This window comes from Rhinolophus sinicus, chromosome 16 (assembly GCF_057876585.1).
Source record: "Rhinolophus sinicus isolate RSI-liver-muscle chromosome 16, RSI-T2T, whole genome shotgun sequence".
Classification (NCBI taxonomy): domain Eukaryota; kingdom Metazoa; phylum Chordata; class Mammalia; order Chiroptera; family Rhinolophidae; genus Rhinolophus; species Rhinolophus sinicus.
This window is the reverse complement of record NC_142516.1, coordinates 192,443,293-192,467,188: the sequence shown is the minus strand read 5'-3', so window position 1 is coordinate 192,467,188 and position 23,896 is coordinate 192,443,293. Positions and strand designations below refer to the sequence as shown.

The window sequence follows — 23,896 nt, the reverse complement described above, 5'->3', positions numbered from 1 at the left end:
GCCACGACATTTTGAGTAAACCGCTAACCAGCATCAGTGCAGATGGTTAGACTTCGTGCGTGGAGAACTGCTCAGCCATCAGACCTGCACCAGACCTTGTCCAGCAGAGTAAGCAGGCACGCGATCCAGTGTTCATTCAGCATTTGTAGTTTAGGAAAGGAACTTCAATGGTGGTTATTTTGTAAAGACACTGAGTCCTGGGCATCCTCATGCCCAGAGGTGCTGGGAAGAAAAAGAGGCCACTTACACCTGCGAGCGGAAGGTGTGGCCTCAGAACTGCCAGGTGACCTCTGGCGTGCTTCATGGCATGTGGGGTTTTCACTGTGGGCAACACATCGTTGGGTGGTAACCCCACACGCCGACCCGGGAGCTCAGAGGACACTCGGATGACTCGGAACCGCGTGGGTTCTTCTACTCCAGCTCATGAAACTGATAGCGACCGAGGTAAGAGCTGCACGGGGATTTCTGTTTGAAATAGCCGTTGGCATTGCTACAAAAATATTCATACTATTAGCTGATAAATTCTGATGGGAGAGACACCTGTGAAAAAGTAAACCAGCCCTCGCTGACCATCATATTTGAGGAGCGGGACAGTTTAGATCATTAAATGGCTTCTGAGATTCTTTCACGTTCTCTGAAACTGAGTCACCAGACTGGATCAAAACACTTCCTGGCAACAGAACACCGATTTGTCCCCTTAGCAATTCATCATGGCTTCCTCCCGACGTCTGCCCATCTCTCATTCTCATGTCGGTCGGCCTTGTTGGAAGTTTATTTGCCATCATGGCTGCAATGCCAATAACAAGATTTTATCTTAAATTCTGATGAGAAAGAATAATTGAGGGTGAAAATTACCAGTTAACATCAGGTGTCTCCACGGCCTCTGTTACAGAGCTGTGGAGAATTCTGTGGACACAGACGAAGAGAACTTAACAGGAAACTTCCAAAATGAGCTTGGAAAATGGGGGTGATTTCAGTGCAGCTGCCCTGTCATTTTTCTGTTACAACGTGTATTTCTGTCTTCCTTTTCTCTCGTCTTGCCAGAAAATTACCATAAGCTGTTTAGTGTAATTCAAATTGGATTGACTAGCCAGACCTGCTGTACACTTTAAAAGCAGCTTAGAGCCCGGAGGACGTGTCTATCATTCAAATGCAACAATGCTTTTAGAAGCAGCCATGCACCTTCCAGTTCCTGGAAGCCCCCTGTGGAGCTGTGAGTGTGACACTGCTGGCGGGAAAGAGACGCAGAGCAGCACACTCAGCTCGTGTCCAAGCAGTGGGCATCGTCATGTGCAGACAGTGGGTCTGGAAGGGGTGGTGCCTGCTGGCCTGGTGGCGCTGGCAGCCCCCAGGTGCTTGTTGGGCCCCCGAGGCAGGTGCTGAGCCACCGGACAGACGGAGGCACAGGACGGTCATGGAGATCAGGTGAATGCCGTTGGCCTCAGGACCCCAGACTCTCCTGTGTGCGTCTGTCTCAGCCGCTGTGTCCCAGGCTGCGCTCGGGCCAGCACCTCCCGGGCCGCTCGGGGGGCTGAGGGGCTGCGTCTTCTGAGACCTGTGTGACTCTCCATGGAGGCGTCAGGCAGAGAAGGAAACAGGCTGAGGGTGTTAGTGCCACACATGCTGCTAAAGGGCTTCCTGTGGGCTTTTCTCACCTCATCTTCAAAATACCCCCATTCACAGATGAGGGAACTGAGGCTCACGTTAGTTGCCCAAATCATAGAAACTAGAATGTGCTTCTGCCTGGATCTGAGCATGTCAGCTTTCGTGCTGTGACAGGTGGGAGGCCGTGGGGTCCCTGTGCTCACAGGTGCTGGGGACTGTGGGGGGCCCGGACCACGGGGGCGGGGGGGTCCTGGAGGCCGCCTGTGCCGTGCCGCCTCGTGGCCTCTGACTCAGTGAGGCGGCCGCACCGGGACCTGCGTGGGGGCCGCCATGTCCCAGGCAGTGTGAGAGCGAGGACGCTGGCTGGAAGGCTGTCTGCCCAGCACCACCCGAGCCCAGGAGGGAAGTGCGGGGCAGGCACAGGCTTCGCAGCCACGTGGGGCCACAGCAGCACCAGTCATCTAGGCCTTGCTCTTCCCAGCCCCAGGTGACAGCTTCAGGCCACATGGGATGAAGGTGCAGGGTTTTCATTACAGAAAACATACCCACCTGAAGGCAGATGTGCGGCCAGTGAGCCTGGCATGAAAGAGCCGTGCGTTTGTGTCCCAAACATGGCGTTAAGCATGTGCATCTGTGCAACTCTGCTCTCAGGACGCACTAACAGACGGGAGCACCAGAGACCCCCCGCCCCGTGTCTCTGGGTGACCCACAAACCAGCCAGCTGGGTAGAAGGAAACTATTGGGGCTGCCACGCCAGCACAGCATGCAGCCACGTCAGTCATGTCTCAGTCACGTCTCACGTCAGGGCCCACGTAACTGGTTAAAGCAAATTGACCTGGAATCCGAGGGCTTGGAAAATGAATTGCAGTCCAGGTGCTGCCATGACACCTTGTACTGACTTTGTTTCCCGCGATGAAACTTGATGTGTGATGTATTTACAAAACAAAATAAATAAATGATGCCTTAGGCATGATTTGTCGATGAATAATAGGTAGCTAGTTTTGTCTGTCATTTTTAACAAATGTTATTCCTGATATTAACATCCAAAGTGGATACGTGAGTAATAGCTAAGCTGGGGGCTATGGATCAAATTCAGGTTGATGGCTCATAGGACTGAAAGTGGGCGTTTACAGAAGTTCAGGGTCAGAAACGACCAACCACAAATCAAATTTTTGAAATTGTTTTCTTTTAGAAAATAAGAATAAACTATTTTGGCTATGAAGTGTTTCAATATATAAATTTATATAACGAATTTTATACACAATTGTGTTAAGTCTGTGCAACAACTGAAGATAATAAATTTTAAAAAGAGTTAAAGGTGTGATTTTTAAATGATCCCCATCCGCAGAGCAACATAACGTCCTCACTGGCGCACATGTCTGTTCCTGAACTACGTCACTATACAGCAATCACTTGTTTTTCTCTCATTTTCCTGCCACACTCTGCGTCCCTAGCATGTATCCCTGCCCTCAAAACTCAGTGTCCGTCATCAAGGTCTGTTGACTTGAGTCGCTGGTGGAATGTCAGTAGGTGCTGAGCGGCAGTGTCATTTGCACACGACTAGGGGGTTAGGGGATGGGCAGAGAGCCGGGAACCCTGCCTCACTCGCGGAATCTCTGCCACCTTCTGCTTCCAGGAAATGCTGGGTTCAGTGAACAGGGAATGTGACGGTATTATATTTTGCATAATATTTTAAGAAGGAATTTTAATAGCCTAAGACGAGTCCGTGACACAGTCAGAGCTGTGCAGCTCCTCAGGCAGGGGTCCTTGGGACTCCGGATGAGCCCAGTGTGGCCAGTGGACAGCTGGGGCCCCTCCCACATGCCCCTCCCGTCAGTGTGCACACGCGGTTCCTGGAATTGGCAGCGGTGGATCCATTTGCACTTCAGTCTGACTGAGTTCTGCGCATCTTTTCTGAGCCCAGATTTTTAATGCCGGAAAAGAAGTGTTTTCAAGAAGACCTGGAAGAGGAGAGTGGGCCTTCGGACCGCTAAGAAAGGGTTGAGAGCCACGTAAAGAGGTGCCGAGGACACGGGTTATGTCCCCACTACCTGTCCGTCCAGCAACGGGTCCTAAGCAGCTACCCAGCCTGAGCCACTGGTGGCCGCCGGTCCCGGCAGACAGATGGGCAGTGAGAGGCGACGGCAGCACTGGAGGATGTGGGCTGGGGAGGGATTCAGGGCCCAGCTTCTAATCTTAGCACTTCCGTGAGAAGTCACAGGATTTCAGGTGAATTACATACGTCTCTGAAGCTCACTTTCCTCATTTGCAAAATGGATATAATAACGATTCATCTGAACTACTCAGATAGTGAGACTCCTGTCTCTGAGGTCATTGTGGTCAGTGACTCAGTGACCAGACACAGCAACAAAAGGGCTGAGCATGGGCTGGGGAACCTGGTTTAGGCTCAGGGTGGGTGAGGGAACATGGGCGCGTGGTCTCCTAGCTACCGCTCACACACACCCTCCTCCTGCGGGAGGTCCCGGGAAGACCCTTGATGGGACCTCACTGACCCGATGGACTCTGCTCTTAACTTTTGCAACTACTTCCGTTTCTGTAAGGAACCCACGTGTGACAGTTCTCAGAGTTGGCCTCAAAAGTTGCCTCTTTAGATGCCCGAGAAGCCCTGCGTGTGTGACAGGTGGAACAGAAAGAGAACCCAGGGAAGCATAAGTAGGGCCTGGATCACGGGCCCCAGAGGACAGTCCACGCTGACCTCTGAGCAGCTGGTGGGGACCAGTGAGCTGCTAGTCAGAGGACAGAGGAAGCAGGATGCACGCAGTGGAGCGTGGGGATGGCACCATCCTCCCCTCAGTGCTCACAAGTCCCTCACGCCGCGTCCACGCCAAGAGGGCACTCAGGCACTGGCTGCACAGGTGGGCAGCTCACTCGTCCAAGCTTCTTTCTGAAGCTTAACTCTGCCGCTGTTTACGGCAACCAGGGGGCAGGACGTGGGCACTGGCCTTGACTAAGGAAGGTGGGGCCACACGTCACCGCCATCCATCTCCATTCTGGCCACCGAATTACGGTGAAGAGGAAAAGTCGGATCTTGTCTTTACTGAAGACTGAACAGCACGTGTGCTGTAATTCCTTTTGTATAAAACAGATGCAGGCTGGTTGAAGACAATCTGGAAAGTGCAGAGTATTTAAAGAGAAAAGAAAAGGTACTCTTGATGCCTCCAGGTGGGGCCACGTGCTCTTAGCATCTTGGTAAATTGCCGCCCGTATTTTCTCAGAGCAAAACCAGGATCATAATGTACAGCATTTGCATTTGGCTTTTCTCCCTTAGCGTTACATTGGGAGTTTCTAGAACACTTAAGCTTCTAACATTCTCTGCTATGATTGTACCATAATTATTTAACCATTCCACTTTAACTGGATATTTGAAAGTCAAGGCTTGCCAGTTTTTTTAAGGAAAGAAAAAATGGAGTGTCACTACCTACCCTGAAGTTATTGCACAAAATCCAGGAAAGGGCACAGTAGTAGCTAGAGCTTTCGTTACTCCTGCCAAGTGGGAGCTCCACGTGGGACAGAGAGGCAGAGGTCGGTGTGGGAAATTAAAACAGTAGGTCAAATAAGGAATTTAAGAGTGTTTAAAAGTTGACCGTGTGTGTGTGTGTGTGTGTGTGTGTGTGTGTGTGTGTGTTTCATGTTAAAACCAGGACAACCCCTCTCCAGGAAGCAGAGGTATGAGAGGAAACAGAACAAGCAAAGTCAGTGATTCCCAGGGCGCCTGCCCGAGGAGGCCTGGCAGCCACTGCGGGCTCCCAGGTGGGTGGGTGCTCAGGTCTCCGGGTTTTCATTGAAGGGGGAGAGAGTGGACTGAAGGGCTTTAATAAACTCCTTTGTTCATTCTGCTGGGGTGGTGGAGACACAGCAAGTGACCCACCTCTGAGCTGTGACGTGAACTGACGCAGCTCCACCCCCAACCGGCCAAGCCAGGACTTCCGATGAACAATGGATATTGCGTTGATGTACTAAAACACTATCCTCCTGTGTTATGAGAGATTCAAATTCAGCTAACATGTTCTCCAGCCGCTGTACGGCGGACTTAACACAGCCGATGTGACTGGCCGTCAGAGAGAGGACCGTGTTTGGGTTGCCTCTGTCCACTTTGCCCTCTGGGGCTCCTGTTTGACGTCGTAGGTGGGAAGCGATAACACCAAATACCCCGGCCACGGTTTTCTTAGCTTTGTAAAATGCCCTTTGCTCTGTCTTTAAAATAGCATTTCCAGTTTAAACACGATGGACAAAGTTCAAGGGAACTTCGGTGTAAAACCTATTGAATACAGATGGTCGTTTAACAGCTTTAACACTACTTGCTTGGAATTTAGATTTAAAACATTATGTAAAATATAATTCATGTCACTTTTGAAGTGAATAATATTCAAGTTTAACAGCAGACACAATTTCATCTTGAAGCTTTCAGATATTTAAATAAGAAACAGTGCTTTTTGCGTCAGCTTTTTGTCTTTTTTCTGAGTCCAGAGAAATTCAGAACTGAGTGAGTGTTGCTTAGCTATGCCTGGGTTCCCTGAAGAGGACTTTGTGATTTATCTGAATGCGCGGTGCTGGCTCACATCACTCGGTGAGACCCTCAAAGCTTGGAACCGAGAGGTGGGGTGTTCACACACGTGTCCTGTGGCCTGAGAGCCAGTGCCTGCTCTCCCGACTAGGAGCTGCCGCCTGTTTCAGGAGCCATTTGTTGTCTTTCCTGGTGGAGTGGGGTTGCATCATTAGTGACTCTGAGTTTTTCTCTTTGTCTGATTTAAGTGACATTTAAGTGTTAGTGAAAATTCTGCAGACATCAGGGCCAGCTTCTGCTGACACTTGTTCCTCGGTCGAAAATAAAATTATGAGCACTTGTGTGGCTTTCAGAGAAAAGCCGTTAGTAGTCATTACCGCAGGGGCCGCGTGTGGGCTGGCGGTGCAGCTGGGAATGAAACGGAAGAGGAAGCAGCCTTAGAGCTAATCATGGTCTTTGTCTTCACGGAGCAGAAATGAATCCTTAATCGCAGCAGCCTTCAAATCCTGTCATTAGGGAAATGGCTGAAATGTAGACTCGAGATGCTTTCTTTAGAAGTAAACTTTGAAAGAATGAAAAGAACCCAGAAGCTGGGCAGACTGTCAGGTCGCCAAACTCTGTGCAGCACTCTCTCCGAAACTGACTTCACCAAGTGTCTCTAAGCGTGTCCCAGAAGTCACTGGCACCTGTCACGCCTGCCTGCAGCCTGGCACTGCCACTGTGGCTGCTGTCGTCCTGCCCACACTAACACCACTCGTGACTCTTTTCTGTGCAGGAGAAGCGGATTCTTGACACAGTCACACGGCAGGGACATGTTTTTACAGGTAAAATTTGTGACTTGACCCCACCGCCCACTGCCGTCTCACCCAGACAGGAGACAATACCAGGTTCAAGGGCAGCTATGAGGGAGGGCAGAGGCCAGCTGAGCAGAGCCCAAGGTGTGCATGTACCTGAAGGGTGCAGGTAGACCAGGTGCCTCAGACAACGCAGAACCTGGTGAAAAGGCAGGTACAAGGTGCCCGGCGGTTTGAGAAATGCTTCTGCGAGCCTGAATGGTCCCCTGGGCTAGAACGGAAGGGAATGGAACAGACAGTGGGACATGGCCCATCGGGAGCCCAAGGACACACGGGCACAGGTGGATGCGAGATATAGTCCTTGGTGATGTCGGTCAGATTTTGAAACCTTGATTTCATAGCAGAAGCCTCAGATTCCACTCCCATCAGATGAAAGCACATCATCCCATCAATGAAAGGAAGTGGCTGTCCTCTTCAGAAACCAAAAGGAAGGGAGCTTCTGAGCTCAGAGCCAGTGGCTGTCCCAGATGTGGCCTCAGGGAAGTTATGTGACCTCCCGAGGCCATTGTGCTATGTCGGCTATTCCTGCCTAACTGTGGAGCGGCTGGGACAGAAGTGAGTCACAGTGACAGGACTATGTGCAGACGTGTGCCCAGATTCTCACACGCCTCACTCACTGCAAGGTCAGCCAAGGTCAGGCATCGCCCAGGAGCACACCGGGAGCAGGCCAGGCAGGGCTGTCGGGGGGCTTGGTGCCGGTCCTGACTTTCCAGGATTGAAACGCAAGCAGCTTAGACACCACTGGTCCTGCGAGTTATATCCAGTGGAGAGAGGAAGACAGGTGCTCAGCCGCTGGAAGGAAAGCATTACCTCCACCTTTAGGGTGAGGACCAGGCCCGAGAGGTGATGAAGTCTCGCGTGGTGCGTGGCTGACATTTCAGACCCGGCTCTGTCTCTCGCCATCTGTTACACTGCCTCTGAGTCTCGGGCTTGAAAATCTCCATCCCCTCAGGTCACCGGCAGCACCTCGGTAGTTGGAATGAGCAGTGACGCCCATGACAGGTCCCTTCTCGGTGGAAATATCCCCGGGAGGGGGTCCTTCGGCCCCGTGAGTCCAGTGTGCTGAAGCCCAGCCTCACGCAGCTGCTGACATCACGTGTGTCCCCGAGCCGTGGCACGCTCCCTGTGGAGGACGGTGGCTTTTGTCTGCAGCCTCACCAAAGCGGCATCGTCTCATCTTCCAGGCCTCGCTGTTGCTTCTTGTAGCCACAGTTGTCATGTCTGTCCCAGCAGGGCCACCTCCTGGTATGTTAAGTGTCTCTCATGTCCACAGATAGATGTGGTGACTCACTCATTATCCAAATTCGACTCAGTAAACCCAGCTGGTCTCAGGTGTTCAGTAGCTCTTGTGTGTGTCAGTGAGGCACACGACAAGCCCTGGGGGTTCAGAGGTATGCTGTGCAGCCGAGACAGGAATGAGCTGTGGGTCCCACCCGAGCCTGTCTCAGAAGGGACACAGCCCCGCACCCTCTCCTCAGATGGGCCCTGACACACAGGCCTGCCTTCTAACCAGAAGAAAAACATCCGCTGAGTTTCATGAAAGTTGGGTTTCCTCTTGGAAGGTAGTCTTCCTCGGGACCACCTGACCCTGTCGCTCACCTGCCCAAAATCATTGCTCTCATGGCTTCTGCCTCTTTCCTCATGGGGTTCAGTCATTCCTTTTATCAGTCCAAGAAAGCCCGATCCAGGAAGCTCGGTGCAGAATCTCCATAAGTAAGACACCATGATCACAGTGGGAGCGTCACAGTCTTGTGGAGAGAGACAGTGGCACCAGCCAGGCCTCCTGTGGCTATGTGTCCTCACGGGATGTACTCAGCCTCTATGGTCCTCGGTTTCCTCATTGGAAAATGCTGCTGCTGCAACCACTGGGCCAGACTGTGAGACTGACAGAGAGGAAGTACCAGGTGCCCCGGCTCCTAGCACTGTACGGCCGGTCCCGAGACTCGTGAAGGCAGCAACACCGTATTCCTGTGGAATGACGCTGGCGCCCGTCATTATGTTTTCACAGTTAACCTCAGCCTGGTAAACAGGAGCGGGGAGCGGGATGGCCCCTGTGTGAGGGCTGCAGTCGAGCTCACAAGTGCACCGTGTCATGTTGCCTCGATGGCAGATCAGTGTCCTTACGTCCCAGCAGCATTGAGGCGCCTCACGCACATCTCGCTGCTGCAGCCTGACTGATGCTGCCTCCAGGCCTCACGTTGAGGTGACAAAGGACAAATCAGAGGTCATCACTTCTGCCTGTAAACTCGGGCCCGGCCTCCACAGACACACATGCTGTCCTTGGAGTGCGTTCTAGCGCCATGCAGTCGTCCCCCGTAACACACAACTGCATGCACAGCTTTGCACACTGAGTGTGAGCTTCTGTCCTCTGGCCTCTTTAGTGCGGGCGTGCTTGCGAGCTGCACAGCCCCGGAATCCACAATGTCATGCTGCCTCGTCGTGCCAGCTCATTCCATGAAAGCGCCAAGGACAAGCAAGGTGTGAAAGTGAGGACTCGTGTGTGATTTTTGTCTCCTAATTCCATTCTGACCCAACTCACTGTTTTCAGTTAATTATGCTGACCGCGGGACGACTGTGGTCTCCATGGCAACCCACTTCATTAGCACTGCGTCACAGTGCAGGGACATTTCTAAATAATCGAGAACACGCCCCCCTGGGCCTCGTGCCGTGCTCTCTGCGCTCATGAGTGGGACACATGACTGGAAGTGTGTGCCCCACGCCCCAGCCAGGTGGGCACCCAGGGCGCAGCTGGTCTGTGAAATACTCAGCTCATTCACGCATGACACGTGTAGGTGAGCGTGGCGTACATACTTACAATGTCTAAAACTAAGTATTTTTAAAGCACTGATGAGGGAGCCCACAAAATGGGATTTGACTGCAGATGTCATGAGGCACTGCAGCTTCTTCCACAGCCAAACATCCTCCTTTCTTGACGTCCTGCAAACTTTCTGAAAAGGACACACGCACAGCTGCTGAGCCCACGGTGGTAACAGTGGGAGTGGGTCTCCTCACGATGCACTAACGTGCTCTCCAACACTGACGTGCCTCACTGGGTTGGTGGTGACCAGCAGGACATAAATGTGGCATATTTCCCTCAAAGCCTACTCGGAAATGCGGGACGCCTGCTCAGATGCATGTGTAGAGGCTGTTTGTAATTCTCTTGGTATTTATGGAACAATGCCAAATGGCGACGTATGTGTCATGTATGTAGTGACACCCCATCTCCGGGAGGACTGGCACCCCTCACGTTCCGTCCTGGGTGGGGTATCGGTGCCCACAGCCCAGGTCACATCTGCAGGGCACAGTGCAGGTGGAGGCTGCACATCTCTAGTCTAGCCCCCAGGGACTAGGGGACAAACAACAGGTCCCTTCACCTCATTGGCCTCTGCCGACCCATCTGGGAGGGGAGGGACAGTGCTAGGCAGCCCCCACACCAGCATGCCACACACTGATGTCGCTCAATGCCGGTGACCTCAAGTGTTGTCCCAAGAGGAGGAAGGAGACTTGTGTTTGGGGCAAAATCGAGTGCACATGAACTGTTATGCGTTAACATAGACCTGCAGGTTTTGGCTGTTGGGAAGGAGGTCCCAGCTGGTGGGCGCTTTCTGGACAGCGCTGGGCAGGGCTGGGCTCAACCAGCGGGAGGGAGCGGGGAGGTGACAGCGTCCGGCCTTCCCTAGTCTCTTCTGATGTGATAGCCTCATAAACCTGAAGAGAAACCACAGGTGGAGCTTAGAGTCGCTTGGCCGCAGCCTGAGCCGCTGCAGACACGGGCGGTCAGAGTGCTGCTCACACAAGACATGGTTGTCCCTGGGGTTTCGGCATGAAGTGCAGCTCTGAGCAGTGACACGAATGAGTGTGAACGCATCTCGTGTTTGACTGTCCATGGCGAAGTGTGGACGATGTGCTGTGTGTAACTCAGTCTCGCCGGACACAGATTAAACAGTGTCTTTGTTTCTCTCTTTGCAGAGGAAGACGGCGGGGACCTGGTCCAGCCGGGCATCAGCTTCCCAGAGCCGGAGGAGGAGGATCTAGGTAGGGCGCTCAGCGCGCACGTCGGCCGGCACCACACACTCGGGCGTCACCACACGCTCGGGCGTCACCACACGCTCGGGCGTCACCACACACGTCGGCCGGCACCACACGCTCGAGCGTCACCACACACTCGGGCGGCACCACACGCTCGGGCGTCACCACACACTCGGGCGTCACCACACACTCGGGCGTCACCACACGCTCGGGCGTCACCACACACGTCGGCCGGCACCACACGCTCGAGCGTCACCACACACTCGGGCGGCACCACACGCTCGGGCGTCACCACACGCTCGGGCGGCACCACACGCTCGGGCGTCACCACACGCTCGGGCGTCACCACACGCTCGGGCGTCACCACACGCTCGGGCGTCACCACACGCTCGGGCGTCACCACACACATTGGTGGCACCACACGCTCGGGCGTCACCACACACATTGGTGGCACCACACGCTCGAGCGGCACCACACACATTGGTGGCACCACACGCTCGGGCGTCACCACACGCTCGGGCGTCACCACACACTCGGGCGTCACCACACGCTCGGGCGTCACCACACGCTCGGGCGGCACCACACGCTCGGGCGGCACCACACACATTGGTGGCACCACACGCTCGGGCGTCACCACACACATTGGTGGCACCACACGCTCGAGCGGCACCACACACATTGGTGGCACCACACGCTCGGGCGTCACCACACGCTCGGGCGTCACCACACGCTCGGGCGGCACCACACACGTCGGCATCACCACACGCTCGGGCGGCACCACACACATTGGTGGCACCACACACGTCGACGGCACCACACACGTCGGCATCACCACACGCTCGGGCGGCACCACACGCTCGGGCGTCACCACACGCTCGGGCGTCACCACACACGTCGGGCGTCACCACACACGCTCGGGTGTCACCACACACGTCGGGCGTCACCACACACGTCGGGCGTCACCACACACGCTCGGGTGTCACCACACACGTCGGGCGTCACCACACACATTGGCGGCACCACACACGTCGGGCGTCACCACACACGTTGGTTGGCACCACACACGTCGGCCGGCACCACACACATTGGCGGCACCACACACGTCGGGCGTCACCACACGCTCGGGCGTCACCACACACGCTCGGGTGTCACCACACACGTCGGCCGGCACCACACACGTCGGCGGCACCACACACGTCGGCGTCACCACACGCTCGGGCGTCACCACACACATTGGCGGCACCACACTCTCGGGCGTCACCACACACGTCGGGCATCACCACACGCTCGGGTGTCACCACACACGTTGGTTGGCACCACACACGCTCAGGCGGACACTGTGTGCACCTGTGCAACCAGCGAACCTTTCCACTAAAGTGTCTTAAGCATGTTTGACTGTACAGGGTCCTGGTGAGACCAAGTAAAATGTGTATTTTTAAAATAGCATGTACATGATGTTATGGTGGTTTCAGGGGCACAGTTGCTCGGTCATCCTGGACTGATGATTCCGGCGGTTGTCACCATATCGACGCTTGTCCACGGGTAGAACGGTGCCTCCGCTTTTCCCTTCGTGACTAAATGTGCTCTGAGCACGTCTAGGAAGTGGAAGCTCCGTTATTTGCAGTGTTTCAGGAAACCGGACGACTAGCCCTTTCCCCAGTCTAGTGAGAGCACATGGGAATTTTAGTCCACGGCTGGCACTGATGGTAAAGCTGGTGCCTGCCACACATGGCCATCGTTATTTGACGCTTATGTAAAAGAGGCACGTCTTCTGTTAGAGATGGAAAGTGTTGAATAAACCCAACGTGTAAGAGGAAGTGAGAGGACACACGCGGCCTGTGGGCCTGGCTTCTGTGCCGGGTCCTGATGGGGTCACTCATTTGCCTAAAGCAGTCCCAGTCCCTTCTCAGGCCACCGAGGGCCACAACTGGCATAACACTTAGGGCTGTGTGATGTCCCTATGTCAATTTATATTTCAATTCGAATTTTTCCTCATTTACTTCAGATTTTTAGCCAATAAGTCTGTTGTCCACTTGATTGGCTTAAAGAATAAAACTGAAAATCAAAGGACTCCACTTACATAAAGCTGCAAGTTTTTAAAAAGAAAATTAGAAACAGAAAGTTTGCTTTGCAGTTTAAAATTATGCAATCAGGTACAGCTGTAAAAGAATGGCAGTATATCATCCACTGCGGTCGAGTTAGAAATTTACTTTTAACTCGCCATCCTAAACAAGCCTTTTTTTAACATGGAAATGGGCAAATGATGTGGTTTTTACTTCTTACTAGAAAGATGTACCAGCTGCCTCACTGGAATGAGTGCGTACAAGTCCTGGGTTCACTCTGTAAAGCTTTGTCTTGGTCCCCACTGGAGAGCAAGTCTGAAAGCCTCCACGGGAGGACCGTTTCACTGGGACAGAAGTAGCCTGTCTGCATTTTGTGCTGCGGTGGAAAAATATCACAACTGCGCCTGCAATGCCGGTTCTCTGACAGTCCAAGAGGACCGTGGTCTCTGAGCCGTATCTGTGGCTGCGGAGATGTGAGCCTGACACACCCACCCTGAAGGGTCTTGGGACAGCGTGCACAGGGGCATCACCGCCCGCTCACCCGCCCGCTGTCCTTTCTGGGGAAGTCACGACAGGAAGAGCCTAGGGCACCGCAGCAGGGCACAAAGCTGAGGTCATGGGGTCCTCAGTACGGAGCCCCAGACCACAGTCACACGAGACGAGCTGAGCCTGGGTGGAGGGGGTCAGAACGTGGCATGTGGGGCACCCTGCAGGCTGGATTGTTCAGAGGGAAAGTGCTTTTGTTTTGTGGTAAAATATTCGTGACATGAAACTTCCTCTTCTGATCGCCTTTGAGTGCACAACTCGGTGGCTTCAAGCACATTTCCTTTGTTGTGCAACCGTCACCACCGTCCATCCATGGACCTCTTCACCTTCCCAAACTGAACCTCTGCCCGTTTAACAACATGTCCCCGCCTCTGGCGACCACTGTTCTGCTCTCTGCTTCTATGAATTTGACTATTTGAGGTTCTTCGCATGAGTGGGGTCATGCGGTATCTGTCCTTCTGTGACTAGCTTATTTCTCAGCATACTGTCCCTGGGCTTCGTCCATGTTCTAGCATGTGGCAGGATTTCCTTCTTTTTAAAGGCTGCATAATATTCCATTGCCTGGATAGACACATTCTGTTCATCCAGTCGTCGGTTGATGGACTTGGCTTGTTTGCACCTCTTGGCTATTATGCATAATGCTGCTGTGAACATGAGCACACAAGTATCGTGTTTCCCCGAAAATAAGACCTAACCAGAAAATAAGCTGTCGCAAGATTTTTCAGGATGACATCCCCTGAAAATAAGCCCTAGTGCGTCCTTTTGGAGCAAACGTTAATATAAGACCCTGTCTTATTTTGGGGGAAACACAATATCTCTTTGAGACCCGCTTTAATTCTTTCGGTTCTACACCTAGGAGTGGACTTGCTGGATCATGTGGTAATTGAATTTTTAACTTTTTTTGAGGAAACACGCTAGTGTTCCAATACAGAAAGTACTTAGTGAGCTGTTGCTACAGTCTGGTCATGAGTTGAGTTTGGTGATTATAAGAATGAGAAGGAACAGTCAGATTGTTGAGGCTTTGGAAAGAAAGAAATGCGAGTGTTTAGGGATGCTTGGCTCGAAGGAGATCTCAGGTGTTGCCTAGTTTCCTGCATTAGCCCCCCAGTGGTGCAGGACAGTGGAGTGGGCAGTGGCCATTGGTGCAGCCCCAACTCAGCGGGAGCCCATCAGGAAGGGTACACCCTGGTTCCAGGGGTCTGTTAGCCCACTCATGGAAACAGTCGGTGCCAATGCCAGTCACTTTAATTAGTGTCTCCAGGGAGCATTCTAATGTCACTCTTCTGAAGCAGGTGTGGGTTTGCCATCTTTAGAAGTCCCTAGGTGACTGTAAGATATTCACAGGCCAGAGAACCAGTGTATGAAAGGGTAATTAATAAAGAGGTTAAAAAAAAGAAAGGGAAGAAGGATGGGGGAGTCTGAGTTACAGTCCCATTGTTATCAGAATGAATCAAGAGCAAAGACCATAATTTTAGACATTTAGTTCTCCAATTTCCTCATCTCTAAATTGAGGGGGTTAAACTAGATGGGTTTTAAACTAAAGGCTCTTCAAGTCTCAAATTTATATTTCTCCTGCACCAAATTAAAACTAAAAGCGCTGTAGACTGGTGTTAATGCTATGAGAGTGGGATGAGTAATTAGCATTCCCAGAATCCTGCAGGACATCTAAGCTTGGTATCAGTTAGGTCATAAAGCCATGAAGTAATGTTGGCTTCCAGTCCCATTCAGAATACCAACTTTTCTTCAGCCGGCCTCAGTCTCTGTCAAAGCCAAAGGAAAGCTGACATTGACTAGAAAACCTAAACTTTTCTTTAGTGACAGACGAATTAATAAAGTCACTTTTTGGAAATAAGAGTGTCACAGCTGTGTCCATACAGTACCCATTTCATTTTAAGGGCACAATACTGTCTGAAGCTCAGATAATATAATGTATGAAGGTAATTTTATGATAAGTGGCTGTGGAATATAGAAAGATAAAAAAGGTTTCTGTAAAATGAGCCTCAAGTCAGTGATAAGTGGATTAATGCAGTACCTTCAAAATGACCACAATGGAAGAAGAAAAGCCACTTTTTCAGGAAGAAAAGTTCCGCGGGAAGACCTTCAGACCCACTACAACTAGGTTGCTCTCCCAGTAATTTTTTTGTGACTTTGGCTCATTATAGAAGATGTTATTTCTAAGAAAGGCTTTTCTTCATTCTCATGGATGTCATATTTAAACCAGTTGTAAAGAGTTGGAGAGTTTATCAGCATTTACGAGAACTGTTACACTGACCCCAATTTGCACTGGAAGTCAATTGCAAATTGAAATTTTTTAAAAAGGCAAATTAAATGATCAAGAATATTAGGCAAACATGTATGAGGTATATAAATGATAAACATCTATCTATTACATCGTTTTGTATACCTAAAACTAAAAATATATATATATTAGGCACATAGGCATATGTTATATGAGAAACAGCAGTGAGGGAATGAATGCACTATGTCATAGTAAAAACACTTGAATATTAAAATAATACCTACTGATAGGGGCTTTTATGGGGCAACCCCCATATTGTGAAAATACTTTTATGTAGCACAACATTGCATGGCACCGTTTTAAGTGACACACACCCCTTGACTACAGCACACGTCATAGTAATTATGAAACATAACTTACTGTGAAAGATCTCCCTGTTAGAAATTTATTTTCTGTGCCCTTTTATAAACGCCACTGGCCGCCTTGTAGACATGTAACTTTATAACTTCATGGGCATCCCCACTTATTTCCTTGAGGTGAACTTCTAGAAGTTTCCAGAAATAATGGAAGCAATGCCATGCAGTTTCTTCCTCCCTTACAGACAGTAACAGTGTATTCGTTTACTGCATCCTCAGCAACCCTACCTTTCTCCAGCGCTGTGTCCTGGGTTCTCCTTTACCTTACACTCCCCTCAGGACATCCGTGAGCCCCCAGACTGCCTGGTGGGAACTCAGACCCCATAGGTAGAGGCCACCCTTCCAGCGTGACATCAACAAAAGCCATTACCGTCTGCTGCAGAAGAAGTGGGAAGGTCTGGTGTAAAGGCAGGTTAAATGACAGGTAATCAAGGGAACGTCCCAGGAGATGTGTTTTATGTGGACTTCATGTTAAAACTTTATTTCTATACAGACAGAATTAGCTTATAAGTTACGACATGAGGACACTGGAATGTTCCATGTACATTGGGATGGATTCCCTAGCGTTTCTCCTCAATCTCATTCCCTGGCTTGCACGTTGCTGAGGTGCTTGCTGCCAAATGAGTGACCGGACCTTCCCCTGGTGATTCCGTCCTGAACCAGTAAATTCTCATTGGCTTGTTTGTGCCTCAGGCACACGGCTGCAATGAAGAATACCGTGGCTGGGGGGCGTCTAAACGTAGGATTTATTCCTCACAGGCGGGCCGCTCCAAGGTCACGGTTCTGGTGAGAACCTCTCTCTGGTTGGTTCTTAGATGGTCTTCTCGTGGTGTCCTCACGGGGCGGACGGGGGACGGAGTTCTCTGGTGTCTCTGTTATAAGGAAGCAAGATATTTGCAGAGGTGTATTTGTCGACACGCACGCACACATGCGACTTCAGCAACAACGCATGAAGTCTTCACCTTTCGAAACTGTTCCTCCTGAAATGACAATTTTGCTACAACAGTGGTTGAAGCCACAAACTTCTGAAGTAGGCAGATGATGGTTTTTTCACCAAACAAAGTGGTCTTGGGTGGAAACAGGTGTGGGAGGAAAGGACGAAGGTGGCAGACATGTTTAAGAACAAAAGATGCAGTTCATCTAGTCGAGCCCTGTTCAGTAAGTGATATTGCTTCGTTTCACTGTCTGGTCGTTTATATTGAAATGACACTGGTGTTTAAGGTGTGGGTTGCAACTCATTGGTGGGCCATGAATTCAAATTACTGAGTCACTACCAGCAATTTTTTAAATGAAAAAAGACAGGATTGGGATGTATGGAATGTACAGAATAGAAAATATCACAGTACATCACACATGATAAGAGTAAGTGTTGTTTAAGGAAGCATCTGTGTGTGTGTATACATGTGCTCACGTGTGTGTGCATGTGTGTGTGTACGCACGTGTGTGTGTTTTAGGTTTTGATGTGAAATCACTTTGTGTTGTGGAACACAGAACACTTGGGAAGCCGCTGGCAGGGTGGAGCCTTGCAGAGACTGGGTGGCAGGGTGAGAGCTTGTGGCCTCTGTGCTGCCTGAGTACTGGGGACAGGGAAGTGTGTGCGGTGGCCGCCTGGGCAGGCTCTGAGGCGAGTTGGCCCGGTTTCCATGGGCCTCTGACTCCTTGTTTATCAAAAGGAAGGGGGTGGGTAGTAGGACTGCTTCCTGCGTCCTGAGATCCTGAAGATGATTCGATCTGAGAATACAAGACCTTGGCGGATGGGTCACGGTGAGTGAGTGACGAATGTTAGCATCTCGTGATGGCTGTCATTGTGATTGTCACCAGCGTCACACTGTCGCCAGATGCCATTCACAGATCCAGGTGTAAGCGGATGGGCTTCGGGGGCTGCGGGGACTGTACCAGGGAGGCGGGCACAGTGCCCCCAGCAGACTTCTGGCTTTCTGCCATGTCTTTCTAGAACGTGGTTTCCATGACTGCCACATTCCTTTGCTAATAACTGAAAACACGGGCCCCCAAGACCATTTTTAGATCCTGAAGATTTTGTGTGTGTGGAAGATTTCGCCTCTTCATCTGTACATACACAAAGGAGTGACCCAGCGGGGGGCCTGGGAGTCGCTGGGGGACTCAGGGCACGCCCTGCTTGCGCGTTTGGGGTGAGCTGTGCTGGTGCCGCTTGCTTCTGGGACACAGTGAAGGAAAGGGCAGCTGTCAGGATGAAACCAGGACCGTCTGGGCAGGCGCCAGCCTGTCGGGGACGTGCTGGCTTGTGAGAAACAGGAAGTCGCAATGCCCCGGGGTCGAGACAGGCTTCAGCAGTTCTTGGGCTGTGCCACCCCGTCTGTATCGGTGGCATCGAGAATGACAAGGTGCTCGGGAACACAAGGGACAGAATGAGATGGAAGAGGAAAAGGAAGTGACCGTGTGTGCGGCCCCGTAGCTGGTTTTCCTATGTTCTTCTGGGCACCTCAATTGAGTGAGTTGGGCCCCTCAGTGAGCCTGTGGGGCAAATATGGTTCTCAGGGCACAGGTGAGGGAGCTGAGATGATGTGGTCTCCAGGGACTGACGAATCAGCAGCGGCTCAGGTCCGATCTGAGCAAAGCCAGTGCGATTCGTGTCTCCCTCCCCGGGGAAAGCAAAATACTGCGCATCTGGTCCAGTATATCTAACTGACAGGCAAAAGGCACGCGTTGTATTGGGCACCTGAAATTGAGTTGGGGGTCACGTGGCTGATAATAAATTGCATCGAGAATAAACACAGGACCTCCATGCACATGTGCACTGAACGTGTCAATTTGCTCAGCGCAGGCCCCCTTCTGAGCCCAGAGGTTGGATTTCACCCCGTAGCCCTGTCAGAATGCACCCTGTGTGCCCCTCTGCTCATTAGCAGCTGTTCTGCCCATGGCCACGAGCTCTTCAGTGTAAAACCCATTCTGTATACAAGCAGCCTCTTTTTCACTGCAGTGCGGGGCTGAGAAACATGTCTCAGTGGTGGGGACAGTGCTGCCTGGGAATGATGACGATCGCCTGAACAGAGATGCGCCCAGAGTCGTTTAGTAGTACAGACGGGGAGCCTGTGCCCGAGTCTTACCTGGGTAGGACGAAAAGCACACGTTTGGTGTCAGCGTTAGCTCGGCCACGTCCTAAACTTGCTCTAAGAGAAAAGCTGACTGTTATCAGCATTAAACACGTAACGGCACGATGACAAGGGCTCCCTAGGCCACAGCCCCTCAGACCTGGTCGTGGCCCCCGTGGCCCCCATGCTCCCTCCCGCGGGAGAAGCACTGTGGAGAGACTGCAGGGGGACCCGTTACACAGGCTGCGGAAAGCCTGTTGCTCATAAGCAAATGCCAAGTGCTCACTTACGTTACACGAGAAGATTGTGAGCTTATACACACAAATTTTAAATAAAATAACTGCTATAAACTTAAAAATAAGCCAGGAATTATACTATATTTACCCTGTGAATGATTTATTTTGCCCAGTTTCCTTCAGAACATCCCCAGTGAAATACCACTGTTGATGTGCATTGTGGGAAAATCACCAGCTGGGGGGGGACGCGGGGGTCATTCCTGCTGGGACCTGGGGCAGCCATACTGTTAAGTCTAGTGCTGGAAGGTCACAGCCCCAAACCATCGGGTTCCCAGGTCAGCCCTGAGTGAAGTGAGCAGCTCACAGCGACCTCACCTGATGTGACAACAAAACTCCCACACTACAGGTCCTTAATAACCAGAAACAATTACAGAGCAGTCGGCCTAGCCAAGCAGTTCTCCATGCTGAAACTTCTGGAAACTCCAGCTGCTTTCAGGTGCACGTGTACACGAGCCCGCTGCTGTGTCATGAAGTGCAGACCTCAGAACGCTCTGCTGTCTTACACGTACCAGTCAGAAGACTATACCAGCTGTGGGAGTTTTACTGGCATTTTCTAAAGAAAGGGCTCGATCCAGGTTTCTAACCTGGCCTCCCAGTGACCTGTTCCTGGCCTGGGACGCGTGTCATTGGATCCTGGGTACAGTGGGAGGCAGGGTACACTGGCCCCAGGCTGCAGCAGGAGGCAACACAGAAAGGTGCAGGCCCCCATACCTAACTATTGCAGCTTTCAGTACCCATGTAAATGGCTTTGTGTTTGTTATTTCAAAATCCAATTGCTTGCTGCTGGTTTATAAGAACACAATTAACTTTTATATGCTGAGCTTGTATCCTGCAGCCTTGTTTCCAGGAATTATTTTATTGATTTTTTGGGGGGAGTTCTCTGTAGAAAATCATGTCAGCTGTGAACAACAGTTTTATTTCCTCTCTACCAGTCTGTATAGCTGCCACTTCATTCGTCATGTCATTGCAGAACTTCCAGTAAGATGGAGCAGCGGTGGCACAGGGACACGTGGGCCTCGCTCCTGATCTGGATGGGGGGCAGTGTCCACGAAAGAGCATGCAGCCTAAGGGAACGCTGATAAGAGTTTATCTGAGCCCAACTGACAACAATTGCCAGGAAGCAAAATCTCACCAGATTGAGAAAACGCTCCGGAATCGGCAGTTTTGTAACTTATTGAATATGAGGGTTACATGAAATCCATTGGTGGTGGATGGAGGGGGTGGGAGAAAGCAAAGCGGGGAAATCTCTGGGATTGGATCAAAGTAAATTGGGGAGACAGGTACTTCTTTTCCATTAGTGGGTACAGGACAGTTAACAGCATTTTACAGCACAGAGAGATGGTTGTCGGGACAAGGTAACCGTGAGGGGTTCTGTAGTTTCCTGTTCTGGTCTGGGAAAGGGGATTAGTGACATCCCAAGGGCATGTTCTCTTAGCTGCGAAAGGACCACCCACTCACTTCAGGTAAAGACTGACCTTTGTCAAGGAAGCCACAGGCCAAGGACGTGACTGCTTGTAGTTAGGGGTTTTTATGTGCAGACGGTCCTGCGTGCTTAGTTTCGGTGCCTGAGTGTGTGCTGGCCTTGCTGCTGGCATCCTCTGACCTGGGCAGTTTCGTGTGGGACCCTTCTTCATCCACAGCAGCTGGTTCTGCATCAGGAAGTGACTGCACGTCTTGGTCAGTATTTTCGTGTCGCGCTGTGGAAGTTTCCTTCCATCCCTTTTTGCTGAGAGTTTTTACATAGGTGGCTGTTGGGTCTTGTCAAATGCTTTTCTCTGCATCTAGTGACATGACCATAGGATTCTTCTTGAGCCTGTTGACACGATGGGTGACGTCGTTGGCCCTCAGAGGCGGGGTCGGTCCTGTGTGCCTGGACAGGCCGGTCAGTGTTGGGCTCAGTTTGCTGCATATGATCTATGTTCGTGAGAGATACTGGTCTGTGGTTTCTTTTTCCTGTAATGGCTTTGTCTGGTTGTGGTATTAGAGTAATGCTGTTTACTTTTCATTAAACTTCAAGTTTATAAAATGGGAAAGTCATCAATACAACTTTAAAAATTACTGTGAATTCCTATTTCAAAATTATATTTGCTTATGAAATAATTCTCAAATATTTTAAAACAAGCATCCTTTTGTTGGATGCTGATATATAGTATATCTGAGAATTAGCAACAGGCGTTTCTGATAGGTTATAAATTTTTGTCAAAGCAAAAATATAAGATAATCATCAAAAGCTATGTAAAAGGTTAGAGAAAAAGATTTGTTGATTTACGTTAAGGAGTCTCTCCGATTTGTGTCAAAGGAAATTCAGGAGAAGGAGATTGGAAGGTAATTATTGCTACTTTTCTGAAGCTAACGTGTGTCTCACGGGGCAAATCTTGTAACAGGGGAAGAGCTTTTGGCCTCAGGAGTGATGGAGTTGGGTTTACAACTGACAGCAGTTTCCTTCTGTGCTCTGGAAGCCATTGTTTTTGAGTAATAGACTACAGATCTGTGTAAAACTATTTATTTAGCTCATAAATGAGAAGTCATTGGGTAATTAAGTGCAGTTAAGTTGCTGATGTGCTCACCATAAATGCTTAATGGGAAATATAATGAAATTCTGAAAAAGAGCTGAAGAGTTGAACACCTGAATTTAGAATCACAAGACTCCTTATGTTCACATTATACTATCAAGAGACATGTACGAGTATGTGCAATTCTCCTTTTAAATTAGAACTTGGTGTATGTGGAATCAGTGGGGTGAGGGGGGAAAGCCACTTGTATTATCTTACAAAATACAGATCATGTTGTTGAAACCGCTGATCAAAGAACGAAGTTACATCGTGTGTGTGTGTGTGTGTGTGTGTGTGTGTGTGTGTGTCTACTATGGAACAAATTCTTAGATTTAATAAAATCCTAAATATTAGTTGAGATTGTGATTTGAATGGATGAAATTTTCCATTTGGTCAATTCTATTTCCAAGTTGGCCATTTGATTCTGTCGACGTAGAAGCGTCCAAACTGCAGAGAAGTTTAATGAGTTTATTCGAGCCAAACTGACGACAATTGCCGGGAAGCAAAATCTCAACGGATTGAGAAAATGCTCTGGAGACGGCAGTTTTACAGCTTAGTTTTTACATTAGCGTCATAGGAGAGGCATAAGGAGGGTTACATGGAATCTGTGGGTGATAGATGAAGGCGGTGGGAGAAAGCAAAGCAGGGAAATCTCTGGGATTGAGTAAAAGTCAAAGGGAGACACGTGCTTATTTTGCATTGGTGGGTACAGGATAGTTAATAGTACTTTGCAGCACGTAGAGATGGTAATGGAACTAGCACAACAATGAGGGATTCTGTAGTTTCTGCTCTGATGTAGTGGGTTGTGCCTTGAAGGATCTGGAAAAAGGGATGACTGACATTCCAAGGGCGTGTTATCTTAGGTGCAAAAAGACAACAGACAGGCTCACTTAAGGTAGAGATTGACCTTTGTCAAGGAAGCTGCAGGCCTAGGACGTGACTACCCACCTTGACCCACTGTAGTTACCCTGTTTCCCTGCAAATAAGGCCTAGCCGGACCATCAGCTCTAATGCGGCTTTTGGAACAAAAATTAATATAAGACCTCGTCAAACCCGGTGTTATATTATATTATACCCAGTATCATATATCATATCATATCATATCATATCATATCATATCATATCATATCATATATCATATATAAGACCGGGTCTTATATTAATTTTTGCTCCAAAAGACGCATTAGAGCTGATGGTCTGGCTAGGTCTGATTTGCGGGGAAACACAGCAGGAATATGTATGTCCGGACCATCCTGTGTGGCTACTATTTGTTTGGTCCCTGAGTTTGTGGGGCCCCCCATGCTGGCCTCCCCTGAGCTCATCAGGTTTAATGTGTGGCTCCTTTTTCATCCGCAAGGCATATCTATATCTATATATATCTTGTATTGAGTTCTAAAACCCACCAGGAAGGTTTTTAAGTAAAGTTTATGTATATTCGATTTTGTGTTTGTATATCTTCTTCCTTCACGTATATATTCATCTGTCAGAACTTCATGGGGCTGTAACTCACATACCACACAATCCGCCCATTAGCACGTACTGTTCAGTGGTTCTCAGCACGTCTGCAGATCAGCACCCATCCTGCACTGGGCTTTGGAACAGCCGTCCCTCCCCCAGCCCAACCCCTGCGGAAGCTGCTCTGTGCCCCTGTGGACTGGCCTCTTGCAGGCCCTATATAAGTGCAGTAATACATGCCTGGC

General features: G+C 50.3%; 1 protein-coding gene across 6 annotated transcripts in view; it reads left to right on the top strand.

Moving 5' to 3' along the window:
• The window catches only part of DLGAP2 (DLG associated protein 2), a 451,130-nt gene that overhangs the window by 351,090 nt on the left and 76,144 nt on the right, over nt 1-23,896 (top strand). For all 6 annotated transcript variants that reach the window (XM_074329261.2, XM_074329259.2, XM_074329260.2 and 3 more), the window contains one exon: nt 10,954-11,019. In XM_074329261.2, coding sequence (XP_074185362.2) covers nt 10,954-11,019 — 66 coding nt within the window. The remainder of the gene's footprint in view (nt 1-10,953; nt 11,020-23,896) is intronic.